At 49.9% G+C, this 20747-nt stretch overlaps 3 protein-coding genes across 3 annotated transcripts in view; 2 read left to right on the top strand and 1 right to left on the bottom strand.

Annotated features, from left to right (window-relative positions):
* The first annotated feature begins 3172 nt into the window (after positions 1-3172).
* On the top strand, positions 3173-4662 carry LOC128278404 (gastrula zinc finger protein XlCGF57.1-like). The gene is made up of 3 exons (XM_053017133.1): positions 3173-3359; positions 3589-4079; positions 4147-4662. Exons 1-3 carry the CDS (start codon positions 3173-3175, stop codon positions 4660-4662), a joined length of 1194 nt encoding a protein of 397 aa, XP_052873093.1.
* A 210-nt stretch (positions 4663-4872) lies between these two features.
* Positions 4873-8259, bottom strand: LOC128267430 (kinesin-like protein costa). Its single transcript, XM_053004263.1, has one exon. It carries the CDS (start codon positions 8257-8259, stop codon positions 5017-5019), a length of 3243 nt encoding a protein of 1080 aa, XP_052860223.1. The 3' UTR covers positions 4873-5016.
* A 3688-nt stretch (positions 8260-11947) lies between these two features.
* LOC128278403 (cell adhesion molecule Dscam2) overlaps positions 11948-20747 on the top strand; it is a 43720-nt gene continuing 34920 nt past the window's right edge. The window contains exons 1-3 of the mRNA XM_053017132.1: positions 11948-12032; positions 12334-12663; positions 14668-14865. Coding sequence (XP_052873092.1) covers positions 11948-12032; positions 12334-12663; positions 14668-14865 — 613 coding nt within the window. The remainder of the gene's footprint in view (positions 12033-12333; positions 12664-14667; positions 14866-20747) is intronic.

Below are 20747 nucleotides of genomic sequence, written 5' to 3'. Positions count from 1 at the left end.
ACGTCGGGCTGTGTGCTCCGTACGAAGCGGGAACGGTCCAATGTGCGGCTTTTGCCGTTCGTGTCCCGTTACGACCTGTGTGAGATCGGTCCGAAACGAGGACACACCTAGGGGCAGTCATAGTGTCGATCGGGGAGGCATTGTTCAGCCGATTGTGTCGGCGATGTGAGTTGGCTGGTTTGCGTTCGATCCACGTGTTTACTAACGACGGCTGGCGTTTCGTGAGTTAGCACGTATGATCACGTTTGATCACGTAGAATTACATGAAATCACGGTCACGAACAGAACGCGTGCGTCACGTGTTCGATCTCCATCAGATCGGCGCAGATCTCCTCGATACAGATGCCAATCTTTTTCGTCACCTCCTGTTTCACGTTCGCGGGCAGTTCGAGAAAACTCCGGACCAGATCGCCGTCGATCACGCATCGGCTAGATCGTCCGGAGAACAGAGCACAGCGATGTGCGCAGATCGATCGGGTCACTCGGAGAATATCAGCAGACACACAGCTCATCAGAGATCATGACGTGCTGTAGTGTTCACCATTCCAAGTAGAACGCCTCACTTAATACTAGATCGACAAATGTAACACCAGCATCACCGATGTTCATGTTCGAAATAAATGGAACAAAAAAAAAGCGACAATTATTGACAGTGAATATTTGTTTTTATTCTACTGTAGAAAACTGTGGTTAAACCGAAATCGAAACCGAGGGACCACTTTAAAATACTAACCGAAACCGCTATGAAAAATTATCGGTTCAATTAAAACGTCAAATACGTCCGTATCATTTGACAGTCATTCTGACAGCGCGGTTTTTAATACTGTTTTGATCTAGCCGGCTTTGCTTCTGATCGTCTAATTTGTTTTTGCGCAGAGAACATTCGTAGAAAACATGAACCTAAACGATTTGCCCGATGAAGTAAGTGATTCACAACATAAAACAAATGTAACTATCTAACAAATGTTTGTTTTTGGCAGGTTTTGTGCCAGATTTTCGATCACCTCGATCTGTACGAGTTGAAGCGAGCGTCGCTCGTGTGCCGTCGGTGGGCGGAACTGACTTTTTCCGGTCAAAGGATGGACCGTGTTTGGTTGGTGCAGCCTAATGGCGGATGGGAACTTGTGCTAAACACCCGCAGGAGTTATCGCAACATTCATCACCATGGTTTTTCACGTAACAAAGATCCGTTTGAACGCTTATCACGGTTTCTGCAAACGATGAAGCTTCCTGTTCGAAGGTTGAAAGTTGATTATGGATTAACTTTCGAAGAATTACGGTTGATCCTGCTAGAAGCTCCTGAAGTACAACATTTCTCCATTAAAACTACCATTGACGTCAACTACAAAACGAATGGACCATTCCCTGTTTTAACGAAGCTAAAATACCTCGAGCTGTACGGATATAAAAAAAATCAATTTGATTGCTTCCGAATGAATGTCGCAAATTTGCAGATTCTTTACATGAGCTGCGAGACAGATGGTGAACTGGAAACATGGAGACACCTGAGTGGGCAGTTAAAACTCGTTAACGTCTATCGGTTCAAGTCAATCTATTTCACCCAATTTCTCGAGCTAACGTTCCCACATCTAAAGGTTTTTTCCATAGGAGGAGTTGGTTTTTGGACGAATGAAGAGGTGGATTTAAGCAGAAGTCATGATTTTTTTCCAAGACACTCCTTGCTTCGAGGACTCTCCGTCGTCTTCGTGCGTATTCCAGTAGAATGGGTTCGAAGTATTACTATCCACTGTCCTGAGCTGACGTATCTGTCCCTTGTTTTGAAGAATCCGGAAGAAGGTACTTTAGAATCGCTGGTGCAACTAACTAAACTACGGGTAAGCAAATGAAACGAAAGAAAAACAATATTTTACTCAATATGTTATTTTTGCAGGATCTTGAATTAGGTGGAAAACTGGACACAAAACTGTTTCGTGGAGCTATCAAATCACTCGAATCAGTCGAATTGGCAATACCTCCCACTCGCGTTTTTCTCGAGAACCTTTTCGAAGCTGCGCCGCAATTGAACTGTCTGTGCATCAAGACATGGCCTGGCATCAAACTTCAATTGGATTTTGAGTTCATCTGCGGGAAATTTTCGTGTCTTCGACGCTTAGAATTTGACATGCATAAACAGGTAAGTTGAACCGGCGTTTGAAGATGTTTGGTGCTACGCGCCATTTCAATCGCTTTGATTTCTTTCGCAGACAGCAGACGACAATTCTGTTAGAATTGACAGATTGGATCATTTAGAGGAACTTAAAATACGCAACGTTGAGAGCATTAGCTTCATTCATCGCAATAACGTTCGGTGCTTGACACTAAGTGTTCCCAAGGTAAGCATCAGGGACAGTAACTAAGGCTTATAATCGTGATGTTCAATTAACCCAACTTTTCCATCGCCAACCGCTACATCGTCGACGCTTGAAGATAAAGGACAAGGATCTTGGCCAGATAGCGGAAAAGTTCCCCCGGCTGAACAGATTGACCATTGAGCCCTGCATGTGGTTGTCCGAGTCTGGGATCATATGGCTACATAAGATGATCCCCTCATGTAGAATCGACTTCGGTTCGCAACGTTTCTATCCCCAAGTCTATTAGATTAAAGCGTCGTTCCACTATCCATTAAAGCGTCGGTCGGCTCGTATAAAAGCCCGCAAGACTTAAAGCACGCAATATCTCGTACTGTAGAGGCAACACTTTCAATAAATAAATTTTTCACGCATCGTTACCATTGTTTTGTGTTATTTCTTGCGGACCGTACTACGAGACGCTGTTGGGTGAAGAAAACTATATTTATACTCGCGGCTTGTAAGCGTAGAATAAGTACTATTATGTGTAAACATTTTTTTTTTGTCGCGTGTTTTTCTCCTTTTTCCCACATGATGGAACACAAACATAAACAGAACTAACCAATTATGTTAAACAATGATAAAATAAGGCTATTCAACAATAAAACCAACTACTACTACTACTCGCGGCTTGTTGTTAGAATTCCGTCAACCACTGTCCTGGGTGAACATCAACAAACAGCTGTCAGTTGCCGCCAACTACATCAAAACAAACGGGCAGAAAATATTGTTAAATTTCGATTTTTCGATTCCGGTGCATTTACCCGATGGACATGGATAGCGGGGTTTGCCGAGCGTGTGGTGAGCTGGCCGATTTACAAGTGATGCAAGATTTAAGAGAGTTCTCGGACATCTACTACAATCTCACATCGATCACCGTGTACAAGTCTGAGGATGGTTGCTGTCCGAAAGTGTGCGATGGCTGTCGGCTCAAACTGCAGCAATTTGATGAATTCCGCTCCCTTTGCATTCGTGTGCACGAGCATCTCCTACAGGTAAGTGCGCCCCAGAGTCCTACATGTCCCTAACAACTTCAGAAACCCTAATGTTTCGTTACTCGCACTTTCGACCCAGAATGCGGATCGGTTACTTATACCGGCCCCGCCGGGTGATGAACCCGAGAAGGACGATAAGCTGAGTTTGGAAGTGAAAGAAAGTGTTATTTCCAGTACCGACGATCCGGAAGATCCGTGGAACACGCCCTTTACCACTGATTATGTTGAGTTTTGTCAACCTATAGATTATGAGCATTTAAAGGAAGCGGCGAAGACCGACGATGAAGGTGCTGAAAGTGGGGAAGAGGATCATGAACTACAACCCGATCCCGCCCGGAACGATAGTGAAAAATTGCTAGACTCGGTCACTGTCCCCATCAAGGGGCGCGGCATTTTTCTTTTCGTTTGCCATGTGTGCCACACAAAGTTCAAAACGGAAACCCGGCTCAATGGGCATCTGCGGGCCCATCAGGGGTTGAAACCGGCGGTCTGCACCATTTGCGGGAAGGAGTTTATCAAGTGGTTCAACCTGAAGATGCACATACGTAACAAGCACATGAACGAACAGCAGCAGCGGTTTCCGTGCGATTTCCCCGCCTGCAGTCTGACCTACACGACGATGGCAAACATGCGAAAACATCGGAAAACTCATGACCCCAATCATGTTAACCGCGGGACGCTAAAGTACATCTGCGAACAGTGCGGTAAATCGTACACGACATTCGGTGCCTTGAAGGTGAGACAACCAGCAACCTTAGTGAGAGCGCACGAGACACATCTAATATCGGTTTTTGTTTCCCTAGGCCCATACCTACTCTCACACCGGCAATCTGCCGTTCTCCTGCACCATGTGCGATCGGAAGTTCGTGAACGCGGACAAACTGCGGATACACATGATGCGCCATCAGGGCATCAAAAACTACGAGTGCCCCCACTGTGGGATAAAGAAGACGACCAAGACTGAGCTGCGGACCCACATTAATTATCACACCAAAGAGCGGAAGATCCCGTGCAGCACCTGTGGCCTAGCGTTCGCCAGCTCTGGAAACCTAGCACGACACGTTCGTATCGTACACCGCGGCATCAAAGAGTTCCAGTGCACCCACTGTGGCCAGTCGTTCGGGAAGGCGGAAACCCTGAAGCATCACGTGATGACGCACACCGGTGAACGGCCGCACGGTTGCACGGAGTGTGACAAACGCTTCATTCAGCTGGTGGCCCTTCGGAAGCACATGAAAACGCACTCATTGTCCCGCAAACGGGCAAACTTGGCGGTCACCGCCGAGGCAGTGAAGCCGCAGCTTTCCGACAAAGAGTAAAACGTCCTTTTGGTGCATTCCCAGCATCTTTCGGATACGTGTAAAGTATTAAGTTAAACAACGACGGAACGGGCTCAAGATGTGCTACTGCATTGACCACATAGACACTCATTATATTCATCTCTGTGTGATTTGGAAGATAATAGGTGATTCTTCAGGTTTCGTAAACACGCTTGGTTCGTTTCTGAGTTCACTCTGCAGGGTCCAGCAGATGACCAAACAAACGCGCCGGGGTGAAATCTACCACTTTTCTAGAGTTATAGCTTAATCTAACGTTAAATGCAGAAAGAGAGCGACAGGAACACAGCGAGATTCAAAGAGAGACAAATTGGCGATGTGCGGATGCTCCATTTTTCATTTGCTTCCACCGTCGCTCTGGATGATGATCTTGTTCTTCTCGCGCGTAACCTTGGTCAGCGAGGGTCGTGACGAGACCTGCAACTGCTTGAGGTTCTGTTGCGGGATGTCGGATTGGAAAATTTTGCGCTTGTCGCTGTAACGGGACAGGACCTGCAGTTTCGAGAACAGTTTACTCTTCGGCCGGTGATCCTTCTCGGTGACGATCGGTGCCGGTGGTAGCGCCGCCTGTACACTGATAGTGCCACTCGTTCCCGCCGCGACCGGCAGTGCGCCACTTCCGCTGGCCGCCTTGTAGTGTGCGAGCTGTTTCGAGGTGTGGCCACTCCGCAGCACCGGTTCACCGGCACTATCCGTATCGTAGTGGTGCACGTGATTGATGTGATGGTAGCGCGTTGCACCGGACCCGAGCACAAACTCGGCCGTCTGCGTGTGGTACGGCGGAAGCGTGGCATCCGGTAGCGTGCTGGAGATCGAGGCCGACGTATCGGCGGCAAAGTGGCGCAGCATTAGGTTCAGCTTCGTTTCGTGCTGCTTCTGCAGCGCCACGATCGAGCGTTCCTTCTCGAGCCGCGTCTGCCGGATGGTGTTGGTGAGAATCTTTTCCTGCCACTCCCAAGCGTCCTTCTCCCGCTCGAGGCTGATGAACTGCAGTTCCAGCTTCCGGCTCGCCTCCTTCAGGTCCACCACCTTCTGGAAGTACTTGTACAGCAACGTTCGCATTTCGTCCGCCGACAGCTTGTTCAGTCGCGCCATCAGCATCTGTTCGCCCTTTTCGCGCTGCAAACTTTCGTCCGTATCGATACTGCGCCGGCCACATATCAGCTCGTTCTTCATCTCGATCGCCGCGTCGATCGCCTCGATCGCTTCGTCACACTCGACTAGTTTGCGTTCCTCCTCGAACGATGGTCGCTTTTCCTCACGGAGCTTACGGTCCAGTTGGCAGCGTTGGTCGACCAGATGGTCGCGTGTCCTTCGCAGATTGCGTATCTCGCAGCGCAACGACTCCTTCTCGGCGCTCCGCTTGTTTACGTACCGCTTCAGGTTGCTCGACTTTTCCTTCAGCACGTGCTCGATGTGCGAGATGCGATCGTTCATGTTGCGTATCTTACTGCGGCTTTCGTTGACCTCCGGCAGGGGCGCCCCGCTGCTCGAGGTGCGACCGGTGCGCGCCACCTCGCGCTGCACCGTGTCGAGTTCCTTTTCGAGGCTCTCCTTGCGGTCCAGTTCTTTCTTCAGCAATCGCTGCAGCACCTCGAGCTGCTTCTGCGAGTCCTTGATCGATTGCGGCAGCTTCTTCTTCTTGCTACCCGCTTCGCCCGCTATGAAAGCGATCGATTCGAGATCCTTCAGCCGTTGCTCGAGTTGGGACGTTTGGCTTTTGAGGCGATTGATTTCGTCCTTGTCCGTGCCACTGACCACCGCCTTCCGGAGTTGCTTTTTGGCCTTCTCGTACTCCGCTTCGAGCTTGTGCTTCTTTTTGCTGAACCGCGACTTGGCAACCGAGCGCGTTTCGCTGTTCTCGATCAGATCATCGATATACTTTTGCTTCAGTGCGATCGTGCGTCGCACCTCTTCGATCTGGGCGTGCAGCGATTCGACGCTTGCCTGACAGATGCGCAGATTGCCGCCGAGAGTTTCGAGCTTCTTTTCGAGCCCTTTGGCAGGCTGCGGGTCACCTTTGAGCGGCAGTATCAACGCCAGTTCGTTGCTGCTTACCGTATCGCCATCAAAGATGGACTTTCGGCGGGCAGGATTGTGCAACACTTTGTTTTCCCCCTCGCCAGCCAGTGTTGGTCGTTCCCTGCCGTCGTGCTCTCCCGAGTCGCCACTCACCGGAACCGGTGGGTGCGTCCGCATAAATTCCTCATACTTTTCCGTGATCAACAGGTTCGTCTTCGATTGAAACGTTTTGATGTAGCTCTGGATTCGTTCGCTCACGTCCGTTAGGTGCGTGCACAGATCGGAATCGCTCTCGTTGTCGGAGGGAAACTGTTCCTTGCCGCTGCTTTGCAGTGTATCCTCCACTTCGTCGATTTCTTCGATCGGTCCGAGACACATGCGGGTCGGTTGCGTACCGGCCTGCAGACTGATGTCGGTCGAGCTGAAACAATCGTCGCATTCCGCCTTCAGGTAGAGCCACTCCTCGATTTGGTTCCGTTCCGGTTGGCTCAGCTCACACGTGCTAAACAGCTTGGTGAACAGGGTTTCGGCATTCTTCAGCAGCTTCACCCACTGCTGCGAAGCAAAGTACAGTCCGTCGAGATTCGTGTTGCCCGTTCCGAGATCTTCGTTCATCGCCACCATCGGCACGTTGTTGTCGGAGAACGTGTTCATGACGACGTGATTCACAATCTCCTCGGCCCGCTCCCCGAACTGAAGGTCACGCTGAGTGCTGTCGGTGTCGAGCTTGGAGGCATCGACGCACAGGAGCAACAGCGTTTGCGCTCGACCCCCGAACGAATCCTTCAGGAATGCCGTCAGCACGGACTCATTGTACTGCTCGTTTCGACGGATTACGATGTCTTCCAGTTTACGCAAACCAGAATCGTTCGGTACGCCGGCGGATTCGGAGTCTGTTACGCGCTGCGTTCCGCGCAAATCGCAAAAGCTCACGGTCGATTGGCGATGCTGGTTCAGGCCACCAATGGAGGTCCACTGTTGCTCCAGTATCAAGCTTAGGATGCTGTGATTCTCGCCGTTGCGCCGTTGCAACCCCAGACCGAGCAGGGCGTATGTGTCCTCCACCGAGAAGCACTGTACCATGGCCGCGTTTTCCAGGACATCGATCACATCGCCGTCGGCGGTTATTTCGCTCCACGCTATGCTGATCGAAAACATACGCTCCGGGTGGGCACTGAGTCGACAGAAGAGATCACGTACGAAGCACAGCACGATCCCCTCGCTTCCACCGGTGGTCGTCGTTCCATCGCCACTACTCCTCGCGGGCCCACCGTAGAGCGTGAACGTTTTTCCTGTGCCCCGCGCACCGTAAGTGACGACGGAGAAATCGTAGCCCTCGAGCACGGATTCCATCAGGCAGGCGATCGACTCGAAGTAGAGCTCCTGGTTCGCGATCGGGGTGCGAAAGATGTGCGAGAACCGAAACGTGCGACCTCCTGCGCACCGCAGGCAGTTCTCATCCTCGTCCTGTTCCGGCGAGGACTGCGAGGATGTTTTATTATCCCCTTCCGGTGTGGACGGCGCCAAACGCACCAGGACCTTGAGCGGAATATTCATGGTGTGGCGTTGATCTAGCACATGAAAGCGTTGGTTCGATTAGAAACACTTTTAAAGAACGTTAAAGCAAATTAAAGCTACCATTAAAGTTTATTTCCTTTTATCCTAGTTGGCTGTGATTGTTTATTTTTCTTCTTCGATCCAACTGTCAGATGTTCAGACGTCAAAATGTGGTCGATGAGTCGATGAGAAATCGATGTTTTCATGTTTCCATCGTTTGTGGGAATTTTGAAACAATGAAACAATTAAGTATCCAACCCATAAACTCTTATTAAAACGTTTGATAGTGACAGACCCCGCCGAAATAGACATTTGGGGTTAAGGCTATAAAATTTAAATTTATTATGGATTTTCTTCACACGGCACTCGCGTCGTTCAAATCGGTGTAATACCGGTAATCGAAGATTAGATGAGTGTCTTTTTACTTGAATCATAACACTAAAGTTGATCTCCTTCCGAAGCTGCACCTTCTTTCCATTGCGGCGTCTTTCAATTCGAACTATCATCTTTAACTGCATAGAAGCGTTTTTTGTCATAGTCGATTCTGCAAGAGGCCATCAATTTATGTAGCCGTTTGACACCAGTCATCGACACCTTGGAACAGCTAACGAGGCTCAATCTCTTTAGCAAAGGGAACTTGCGCGGTATCTTGTTAAGGTCATCATCGGTTATCTGTTATCGAAGATGCAACATCAGGCGATGAAAGAGTTGGGAAGAATTTATCCTATTAAACCCTTGATTGCTCTCTCTGATACAATATACTCTTACCTCACTGTACGATATTGTCAAGCACCGGAGGGTTTTGTGATGAATGTAATTAATTTTGGTGGCGCACGATATTTTAAGTTCCTGCAAGTGGGCCAATCTATCGAATGGTACAGAATTGTCGCCTGCAATCTACGGAGGAAATCAAAACAATTAAAACGGGGCCTTTGTGGCCACTAAGGTCAATAATCGATGGCTCAACTTACCACTTCTTTCACGTTCACTTCTAAGTGTTGGAGATACGAAAAGTTCTCGCAGATAAACTGTAACTGCAAATGATCGTGATTGCCGTGCTTGAGTTTCAGAGAGTTCAATTGCGGCGCCACTTCAAAAAGGTTCTCGAGCAGCACTCCAGGACGCCTGACCTTTAATTCAACGATTTCGAGAGGCTTGAGAGCTCCACGAAACATTTTTCTGTCCATTTCTCCCTGTACTGACAGGTGCTGCAAGAAATAGTATATTGAGTCAAATGTTCCTTTTTGTGTTCCATTTGCTTACCCTCAGCCCAGATAGCTGCGCCAGTATCTCCATATATCCTCCTGCATCTTCTGGTTCGTCTATTGAAAGATGCTGCAAAAATAACATATTGAGTACATTTTTTTTATTGTGTGTTTCATTTGCTTACCTTCAGCTTAGTTAGCTGCTCCAGCGACTTTAAAAAACCTTCTTCCGGATTGTTTAGATTAAGGTGTAGATAAGTTAACTCAGGACAGTGACGAGTAATTGCTTCCACGCATTCTAGCGGAATATCAATGCGGATGGAGAGTTTTCGAAGCAAGGGGTGCCTTTGGAAAAAAGCATGACTTTTTCCTGAATCTAACTGTACTAGTAACATTGGCCAGTTGTCTTTATTCATGGACAAATCCTCCAAGAGTGGGAACGTTAGCTCCAGGAAAGGGTCGATATATTTTCTAAGAAAAGCACGCACATTAGCTAATTTCAACTGTCCGCTCAGGTGTTTCCATACTTTCAGTTCAAAATCAGATGCACAGTTCATATTAAGACTCTGCAAATTTGGCATGGTCTTACGGAAAAAGTCAAAGTGATCTTCTATTGGCTGGACCAACTTCAGCGATGTCAACTTCGGTAAAACCGGGAACGGCCCATTCGTTCCGCAGTTGCAGTAGGTAATAACACCAATCGACAAATGCTGTACCTCAGGTGCTTCCAGCAGAAGCAATCGTAATTGCTCGGAAGTTGCATCAGACAAAATATCTAACACTCGAACATTAGGCTTTAGCTTGCGCTGTAACCATACTAAGCTTTTAAACTCATCATTATCATCTTCCTTCCACTGTTGACGAATGTTGCGGTAGTTTCTTTTAGTTTTGGACAAAAAATCAGAATCGGAACGCGGCTTCAAAAACACGCGGTCCATTCTTCGCTCGGAAAAAGTAAGCGTCGACCAACGCCGACACACGCGGGACGCTAACTTAAGCTCGTAGATATCGAGGTTATCGAAAATCTGGCATAAAACCTGCCGAAAACAAACAATTGTTAGAAACCTACTTTACTAGATGCTGTGAATTACTTACTTCATCGGGAAAATCGTTTAGGCTCATGTTTTCTACGAATTTTCTCTTTGCAAAAACTGATTTGTATTCAGAACTTCACAAAGCGACGCCGGCTAGATCAAAACAGTATTAAAAACCGCGCTGTCAGAATGAATGTCAAAAAGGCAGGATCACGCGACCGTAGTCCAGGGTTGTACTGATACCTAAGGATATCGACCGTATTCCAGGGTTGTATTGATACGTATGGATATCGATTTTTTTAAATATAAATAGACTCTGGTACAACCGGAGGGCTGCCCTTTATTTTTCCAATAATGCACTAATGTGATACAATGAGTTATCCTTATTCTAGGGTTTATTGTGCCTATGCTTATAGTGACTGCTCCCCAGTGACAGATCAATTCTCGGAATCTACGCAACGCAGAACGCTAAAAATTCGAATTGGTCATAGATAACTTCACTATTTTAGGAAAGTATAACTAAAATCGGATAAAACACGCTTAGGAAACGATAAACTATTTAAAGTTGCTTTGTGACCGCTTTTTCCCACAGTGCAGTAGTGCAACATTTTGTGCAACAACTTTTGGGCCACTATGTTTTGGACCACTATGTTTTGGGCCACGTTCATTTCCAGCGGCTGGAACGAATTTGCTTTGCTGCGATTTTGACAGCTTCGAGCATCGCGCAGAGTAAATAGTCCGTCAAAGGGTTCGGGAGGGTTTTTCATCGTATCCGTCGTGCGAAAATTTCCACAGAATATCCGGGCGTTCTTTTGTGATCCGAAAAATTTGCCATCCCGTGAGCTGTGAATCGACTACCGACTACTAGGCTGAGGTACGCCAATTGCGCAAGCAAAGAAGGAGCGCCACCGGACACCGAGAACCGAGCACACGGACACATCCTTTTTCCTGCCCCGTTCCATTTTCCATCCATTTGCCGTCGCGTCGCAGGCGTGCGTGAAAATTTTCCTTCACACACCCGCGGTGAAGGTGCGGAAAACGGTGATTTCGGTTCCATATTTGGAAACACGGATTCGGAATTCACGTTTGTGGCGTTACGGTGCTCGGCTTTGTTCCTTAATGTCCTGCGTATCGATTAGATTTTCTTCCATGCGTCGCTCACGCCTCCCTCTCTTTCTTTCTCTTTCTGCCACGGTGGGTGTCGCTCTCCATTTCAGGCGTATCCTTCGCCGCCGAAGCGAAGTGTATCCGGTGGTCGCCGCCCGTTTGGTCCTTTTTGGACGAGCGAGAGCGGGTGTCTCCAGGGACTGTGCGTTTGCAAAAGTGCGTTTCAGTGGTTACCATACCATTACCGTGTGCTCTACGAGTGTGCCATTTTGAAGTGACCGAAACAAAACCAAATCCGCCGAAAAGGAAACACATCTGCACGTAAAAGAAGCATCCGCAAAGATGGTGATGGGACGCGACATGTCGCGTACCGCGGCACTCGCAATCGCGTTGTTCTGCCTATTAAGTGGATTCAATTGTCTCAATGGTGAGTAGTGCTCCAGTTCTTTTTTTCTTTTTTGCAACGGCATCAGCTGCAGCTTCTGGTCTGGATTGCCGAGGGCCACCAATTCACACGATTCTGATCGTAATTGATGAAATTGGTGATTCTTTTAGCTCACTCTCGCTATTCACGGCATGCTATGTTCGAACAGATGGATGGATATTTTTAGCACCCTCTGTAAAATCGAACACCGATCTCCCGATCGATTGCGCCAGTGTGTGCGAGTGTGTTTAAAACAATGTTTCGTACATCAATTCATCAATTTTCCATGGTTTATGGTCCACAGGAGTATCGGCAGCCGGCAAGGTGGATGACTCGAAAGGTCCCGTCTTCCTGAAGGAACCGACCAACCGCATTGACTTTTCCAACTCGACCGGCGCCGTCGTCGAGTGCAGCGCTACCGGCAATCCGCCCCCGGAAATGATCTGGATCCGTAGCGATGGAACGGCGGTCGGTGACGTGCCCGGACTGCGGCAGATTCTGCCGAACGGAAACCTCGTGTTTCCGCCGTTCCGTGCCGAGGACTACCGGCAGGAGGTGCACGCCCAGGTCTACGCCTGCATGGCCAAAAACCAGTTCGGATCGGTGATCTCGCGCGATGTCAACGTACGGGCCGGTAAGTAGCTCTGCCTTGGCGCTGCTGGCTGAATGTGAAAATCGACGAAACATCTGCCAAGCCACAAGGATCGTAGTTGGCATCGAAGCCGCGCTGAAACGTCACAACTACACACGCAGCAAGGATAATGCTGATCGGCAGATTGATCGTCCCACTGTGCCAAGTGTTTCGGGCATTTCTGTACTGGCCTGCGGGGCCAGTACAGATGGTTCCGCAAGGGTGTATTGTGACCGATGTGTTGTGGGCGCCGGAAAAGGTCGAAGCGGGCGGGCGGTGTAGCGAAGCCGAAAACGTGTGAAGCGTAGTCCTTCACATGCGAAGGAAACGAAAAGAAGATCACCAGAATGGAACGTGTGCGTGTGTGTGTGGGCGCCGGAATGCGCTTCGTGCGCCGGGGCCAAGAAAGTGAAGCGGGCGGACGACCGTTTGAAGCGGAACATGCGTTTCGCCCCCGGTGAAGTGCGTGCAGCTGCGCGAAGGAGCGGCCTACGTTGATGGAATATGAATGAGCTTAAAGCAGAATGCATCGCAGCAATCCGGACGGAGATAAGATTGAAGTTCTCTAGTGATTATGTGGCAAGGTGGGAGCATTGTCTAAGAGGTAATCACTTACCAACTAGAAGAAGATCGCGATGTGGAAGAAAGAAAAGTGATACGATAGAAGATGCCCTCTTAAAGGCCGAAGAGTGTCTGAGAGGGCGAAAGGGTGTAAAGTGCAGTTCCTAGCGATGGAGTGTATGTTCGGTGGCCATCAAACAACCAGCAGAAAAATGTGTATCATAAAGAGTGTTCGTCCGTCTACGTGATGATAAGGATAACGAGCGGATTAATAACCCCAAACCACGGGGGGGGCCCACATGCGCACCGTATTCAACCAACGGCAAGGAGGCGTGTGTAACCATTCGAAACGGGATACACCCGGAACACGCACCGTCATCCGGAGGAGATCCTCGGCTGGCAGATGTTTCGAACCGCTTATTTTCACATTCATGCTGACGGCTACCTTTTCAGGAGAATGTTTTGCGGCAAAACTGACGAAAAACAAGGGCCAATTCGCAAGATGCCGGTTGGTGGCTCCGAGAAGTGTCCGATGGGTTAGGGTTCTCGATAGGATTTCGGTTTTTTCTCCCCTGTGCTTGTTGTAAAATCCGTACCGTTTTTCTTCACCCTCACCCGCGTTGTGTCTTGGGGCCACCACCAGTCGTGTCTCAGTACTACGAAGTGGACGTCAACAAGGAGCACGTCATCCTGGGCAACGCGGCCATCTTCAAGTGTCTGATACCATCGTTCGTGGCGGATTTTGTTGATGTAGTTTCGTGGACCAGCGGTGACCAGCAGGAGGACGACAGCCACGTCTACTCGGCCGATTCTTACGGTAGTTCGCCCACCGTTCGGCACCCGGATTAGGATTAGGATGTTTCGGTTTCCACCACACACCCGGTCCTTCGTCGCAGTATCCAGAGCATCGAACCCATGGATTTGGATTTTGAGTTTTACTTGTCCCGTTACTCATTTCGTTTGGATTAGACCTTTTCCGTCAGACAAGGCAGTGTGCCAGATGAATCATCCCGTCAAGATTGTAGATAAACGACGCCAGCGAGCGTCGTGTTCGCTGTTGTGGCGCGCCGTGAATCATCGGATGCCGCACCCTACGACGGGTGCGCGGTATTGATCATCGGTTGCTCTAATTGCGACTCGATCTCTTTCACCCATCAGTGATCGCCCAGTACTACGATGTGGACGTGAACAAGGAGTACGCGATCCGCGGGAATGCAGTTTTGATCAAGTGTCAGATACCGTCGTATGTGGCCGACTTCGTCAAGATCGTGTCTTGGCACACGGACACGAACGATAGCTTTTACTCGAACTCCACCGACGAGGGTTTGTTTTATGGCGCCCCGGGTTCCTCCTGAAATCCTTCCGCAAAGTCTTTATCCTCCGGTCCGGTTTTAGGCATGATTCCTTATTTTCCCTGATTTGGTCTCGGGTCTTTTCCAATCGCAGTCGTACAGCAGTACTACGACTCGGAGGTAAACAATGCGTACGTTATTCGCGGGAATTCGGCCATCCTCAAGTGTTCCATCCCGTCGTTTGTGGCCGATTTTGTCGGGGTGGTGTCGTGGAACGATGACGCCGGCACTGTGTACCACCAACTGGACCGTAACCGTAGCCGCGGTGACGGGGAACACGATTTGGAAATTGGTTTGTTTCGCGTGACGTCTCGGTAGTAGACCCCCCCCAGAAGCTGTCCTTTCCGAACTGGTCCTTCCGAATGTTCGTCATCAAATTATTATCCTTTCCTCGGTTCGGTTCTAATTTGTTGCCCAAACGTTTGCCCAATTAGTCGTCAATCAGTACTACGAGGCGGAGGTAGTGTCCGAGTACGTCATCCGGGGCAATACGGCCGTCCTGAAGTGCAACATCCCCAGCTTTGTGACGGACTTTGTGAAGGTAGAGTCGTGGATCGGAAGCGACGGTATCGTGTACAATGCGTCCACCTTCGACACCGGTACAGGAGAGCTTTCATCCTTTCACTGCGACATCCATATCCTGCCACCCTGTTCCTGTTCCTTGTTGGTCCGCCGTCAGTGTTCGTGTTACATTTTCTCTTGCTTGCTTATGATTTCCTTCGCTGCGTTTCTCTCTCTCGGTAAACATCTCGCGGTGCGCTTGCTCCTATTCGGCAGTGATTAATCAGCATTACGGCACCGACATTCTGATGGAGTACGTGATCCGGGGCAACTCCGCCATCCTGAAGTGCTCGATTCCGTCATTCGTGGCCGACTTCGTGCGTGTCGAGGCGTGGATTGATGAGGAAAACAATGAAATTCCGTCAGAAAGTTACGGTACTGGCGCCGGTTGTCGTCGTCGGAGGCCTCTCAACTCCTTGCCGATTCCCTTCATGTGAACTGTGTCTCCTTTGATTATTTGCTGTCCTATTTGGTTGAAAATTTAAGTTTCGGTTAAGCTTTACTTTCATTTCTGGTGCTATTTTCTATCGTTTCCCTCGCTCTTCAGTCATCAACCAGCACTATCAGCCGGAGATCCTCACCGAGTACGTGATACGGGGCAACTCGGGCATTCTCAAGTGTTCCATCCCCTCGTTTGTGTCCGATTTTGTCCGCGTCGAGTCCTGGATCGATGAGGAAGGCAACGAACTTGAGCAGTCTGAGAGTTACGGTTAGAGAACGGGCACCACAAAATGAGATTTCAACGTATATGCACGACAGCCGATCCGCTGACTCCCATAACTCCCTGATTCCCGAATCACACAAACCCGCGCGGCGTCTGATGGATTCTTTTCTGTCTTGTTTTTTTGGCAACGATTCCCGCTAGATCTTTGCCGTGTTTTATATTTTATTCTTTCTTCCGTCCCCGGGTCGCTTTCAGTCGTTAATCAGTACTACCAAACGGGGTCCGAGGATGAGTACATCATTCGCGGAAACTCGGCCATCCTGAAGTGCAAAATTCCGTCGTTCATCGCCGATTTCGTGCACGTCGAAACGTGGCTAGATAGTGACGGGAATGAGTACCATTATCACGGTGACGACGACGATGATCGTAACGGTGCGAATGATGCCGCTAAGGAGTAGTTTTAAGGCAGCCACTAGGGTTATCCCCACTTCCTGGTCTCGTTGCACTGGCTTCAGATGTTCCCTAAATTTCGCCCCTCATTTCTTTCTGCCTTCTGTTTTACCTACCTCATATCGAAATTTGCGCGCACGCAGTGGTTAACCAGTTCTACCAGACGGACGGTGAAAACGAGTACGTCATCCGAGGGAACGCGGCCATTCTGAAGTGCAAGGTGCCGTCGTTCATTGCCGACTTCGTGTTCGTGGAAGCATGGATTGACAGTGACGGCCAGGAATACCCGGCGGGAGCGCAAGATGACGGTTGTTGCAAATGGCCACCTCTGCTACCGACACCGTTCCCTCTATCCGATCCCTACTTGGCGCGTAGTCTGTTTACCTTACCGTGGTTCTTTGGTTTTTCTTCCATTTTTAATCCCCCTCGCGGCCGGCCGAAATAGTCGTAAATCAGTTCTATCAGACGGAGGCCGAAAACGAGTACATCATTCGTGGTAACTCGGCGATACTGAAGTGTAAAATCCCATCGTTCATTGCGGACTTTGTCACGATCGATGCGTGGATCAACGGCGACGGCGACGAGTATAGCCTTCGGAGCAACCCGGACGACTCGGGTTAGCCGGGAGAACAACAATATGATAGATACATCCCGATTTGTCACTGTCCCAATCCGGCTGTTCCATTTCGTTCCGTACACTGTGTCCTCCCCCCGTTGTGCAATTAGTTTGTCTCGAGGGCTCCGACCAATTTTTGAACCTTCCCCCGTTCTGGTCACCAGTTGTCATTCAAAGCTACGAAGCGGAAGCGGATAACGAGTACGTCATACGGGGCAACTCGGCCATCATGAAGTGCGAGATCCCGTCCTTCGTTGCCGACTTCGTGGCGGTCGATGTTTGGTCCGATTCCGACGGAACCGAGTACTACCCGGGCGGTGATACCGAGCGTGACGGTGAAAATCATGAGACCACCGGGCCCTTTTTTCCTTGTGCCGCTTTCGGATACCCTTTCTGACTTTACTTTAAGCTTTTTAATTTGCATTACGATTGTTTCTACCCGCCCCGGAAATTCAGTTGTGCAGCAAAACTATCAGATACGCGTGAACGATGAGTTTGTGCTGGTCAAAAACACGGCCATCCTGAAGTGCTTGGTGCCGTCCTTTCTGCAGGACTTCCTGTCGATCGATTCGTGGGACGTGGACGATCAGACCATCACGATGGACAGCGACGACACGGGTTGGTTGCGTTGATAGGGCTGTCCTCTCTACTTCCCTCCTTGGACGCATTTCTAACGGACCAATTGATGCTCCTTATTGTTTCGTGTTTATGACCGATGGTTTGCTACTTTTCTATCGTCCCCCGTCCGAATCGTTCCCTAGTCGTCCATCAGTACTACCAAACGAGGCTGACCGATGAGTTTGTGCTGAACGGCAACGCGGCCATCCTGAAGTGTCTGATCCCGTCGTACATTGCCGATTTCGTGTTCGTCGACGCATGGTTGGCGGACGACGGTGAAGAGTATCACCACATTACGGACGGTCACTTTGGTAATTCGCCCCTGGGCCCCGTTGCACCGTTGACAGTGTTCCTCTTCCTGCCTGCGCGCTCATTACATGATTTATTTCCCCGCAAAGAGGTTGGCAATAGGTTTCCCTTTCATGTTACGTCCCGTAGTCATTCATCAGTTCTACAAAACGCGCGTCATAGACGAGTACGTCCTGAACGGGAATGCGGCCATCCTGAAGTGTCTCATACCGTCGTTCATAGCGGACTTTATCAGCGTGACGGCCTGGGTCGCCGACGATGGGGCGGAGATTGAAATGAACGACACGACCGGTAGTAGCAGACGGTTCCGGGTGGCAAATAAGTCCTTCCGTGTTCCTCCCCTCGCTTAGTACTTTGGTTAGAGCTTCAGCTTAGACGTTAGACTCAGAAGGTGCTTTCAAAGTTTGGTTAGGCATTCTCCAAAATTTCTCTGAACGGGCCACTGAACGGGATGACTGATCAATCCCTTGCCACAATCCCTTCCAGTGGTTAACCAGTACTACGAGGCCCAGGTGTACGATGTGTTTGTGATTCGCGGCAATACGGCCCTGTTCAAGTGCCAGATACCGTCGTTCGTCGCCGATCACGTCGAGATAATCGAATGGACGGCCACCGATGGCACGAGCTTCAAGAAGGACGATCTGTTCGGTAAACCCCGTTACTCTCTCGGACCACCAAATTCGTACACCCCAGCCTTCGGGTTCCACTCCATTCCACTCAGTCGGTCTTTTGCGCAGGATGCTTTTTAGTTAATCTTGAAGACGTTATCCCTCTCTGACTCTCTGACTGTTAGGCTAGGTTTTGGGTGATTTGCTACGGATTGGCCGATTGGTGCTTTGTTTCCCCCTTTTTTTAAATTCTTTTCTGTGCTGCGATCTTCATTTCTCCCAGCTTTGCCGTTTCTTTTTCCCTGCTTTCTTTCGATTCGATGTTTAAGTTCCTCTTGCGTTCGCTCGTTTAGTTCGATGTTCCGCCAGTTCCCAATTCCACAAACTTCTACGGGCCTCACGGCCTACCTTATCCCCGTGATCCTCCTTCCCACACTCTAGTGTTAGCGTAGTTAGCTGTTAAGACACTCCAATCGAAATTCATTTACTCTACGGCGTGAATTTATGGGGCAAATTTCAAAACGAAATCGAAAAACTGAAACACACCTCGCGCATCGAGACAGATGGCGCTGGGCGAGGTCATACGGCGGCAGGTGCGTGGCCGTGCCGTCTTCCTTCGCACTGGTTTCGTAACCTAAAACCACGAATTCAAGTTTTGGGTAGTTTTTCTGCATCCCATGGCGTTAAAAAACGGTCGTGTAATGCACGCCCCTGGGGGTCTGGCGTTCTTCCGGCAGCTCGGCCGGGTGCCGGCTGATGTACCGCGAAACATAAACAACCTAGGATCTTGTGGTTCTCGGATGGGCACGGTCACCGCCAAGCTACTACAGTGTCCGGTGTTGAATGTCTTCCCACTGATGGCCTCATTTATTCAATCTACGCAATCATCGCGCAGCTGTGCTGGCTGTCGCCAAGTTAGCTTTTAGCGGGCACCCAAGCGGACACCTACCTACCGCGCCAACGCCAACCTACGTTTGAGAATGTTGCTCGTGCGGAGTGGAGAAAAAAACGGGAAAGAGATGAAGCCGAGTCGCGCGCTGTTCGCATTTCGCTGATCCGTTCACAACATTTGGTGAACAGATGTGTGCTGGAAGCTGTCCGGACTCTCCTCCTCGAGCCGGCGGATTCGTTGGAACCAGAGCAACATAATTCGCGACGACCGCGAGTGGAAGATTGCGATAACACATTTTTCGAAGCCGCTTCCCCGTTCGCGGCGTACGATGGAACCAAAGCGGAAGACAATAATTTATGGGTCTCCGTCAAATGCTGTCTTTTGGTGCCACCAACGCGCCCTCGTGAAGCGCGTTGGCAGTTAGAAATCGAAACGGTTGACGCGGCCGCTGCGGGAATAGAAAGTGACCGTTAAATAATTCAAATTTCTCATAGTTTTATTGTGCTTTGTAACTACCCGAAATAATTGACACGAATGATTAAGATCAGATCTTAATCACCAGGGTCATTGAACGCTGCTTACGCTTGCAGCGCTTTTGTTATCATTATCTGCACAAATTGTCTCCCCGATAACAACCCACTTCCCGTGGCGGGCGTAAGAAAAGTAAAAGTGTTGCAAATATCGTGCAAAAACGTTGCAAAAACGCGCGACATCGTCCTGTCGCGCTACGGAAGTCGCGTAACCGCGAACAGTTTGACAGCTGGAAGCGCGTTTCAGAGCCAAAACACTGCGAGTCCCCCACTTGGGCCACTGGAAGCCACCCCCTCCTCCCACCCCACCCTTCCGATGGAAGCATGTCCCCGCACGTGTGTGTGTGTGCGCTTGTTTACACCGCTCTGTTTATATACAACGCGGCCAGTCATTCATAAAACCGATTGTGCCACCTGCCTCCGGGTTTTACCCGTTTACTGGTGAGGGAGGTCTCGGTGTGTGGTTTCGCGCGTAAAATGGCCCGGGTGCGCATGTCCGCTTCGGCGGGCCAATGCAAGGAACGAACACACTGCAAGAGAGAGGATCCTGATGGAGCGACCGTGTTTTTCGCCCCGACGACGGAGGGTGCCCCCCCTATGTTGCCATGGTCCCGGCACGTGTACCCGAGCAGCAGTGCAACAGGTTGTGAGGCGGGTCACACACTACTACGGCGATGTGTACGACGATCACGGCCGGGACGGAAGCGGCCCCAGGATCGAAACGGAGCACTACTCCTCACTACACAAGCTGCTGCTTATCTACTCCTTTTTGGCGTTTGCGATTCGGGTCGCGTTCGGAATTGGTTCGGGTTCTTCGGGACACCCTACACCACCTTCTCCGCCTGGACACACGGTGCTGGCCACGGACCGTCCGTGGTGCATGCACACGTAAAAGCACGTGCTAGTGTCGAGCGTGCTACGAGCGT

Source organism: Anopheles cruzii, chromosome 2 (genome assembly GCF_943734635.1).
Source record: "Anopheles cruzii chromosome 2, idAnoCruzAS_RS32_06, whole genome shotgun sequence".
Classification (NCBI taxonomy): Eukaryota; Metazoa; Arthropoda; class Insecta; order Diptera; family Culicidae; genus Anopheles; species Anopheles cruzii.
The sequence above is the reverse complement of the archived record's forward strand: the minus strand, read 5'-3'. Positions and strand labels throughout refer to the sequence as shown.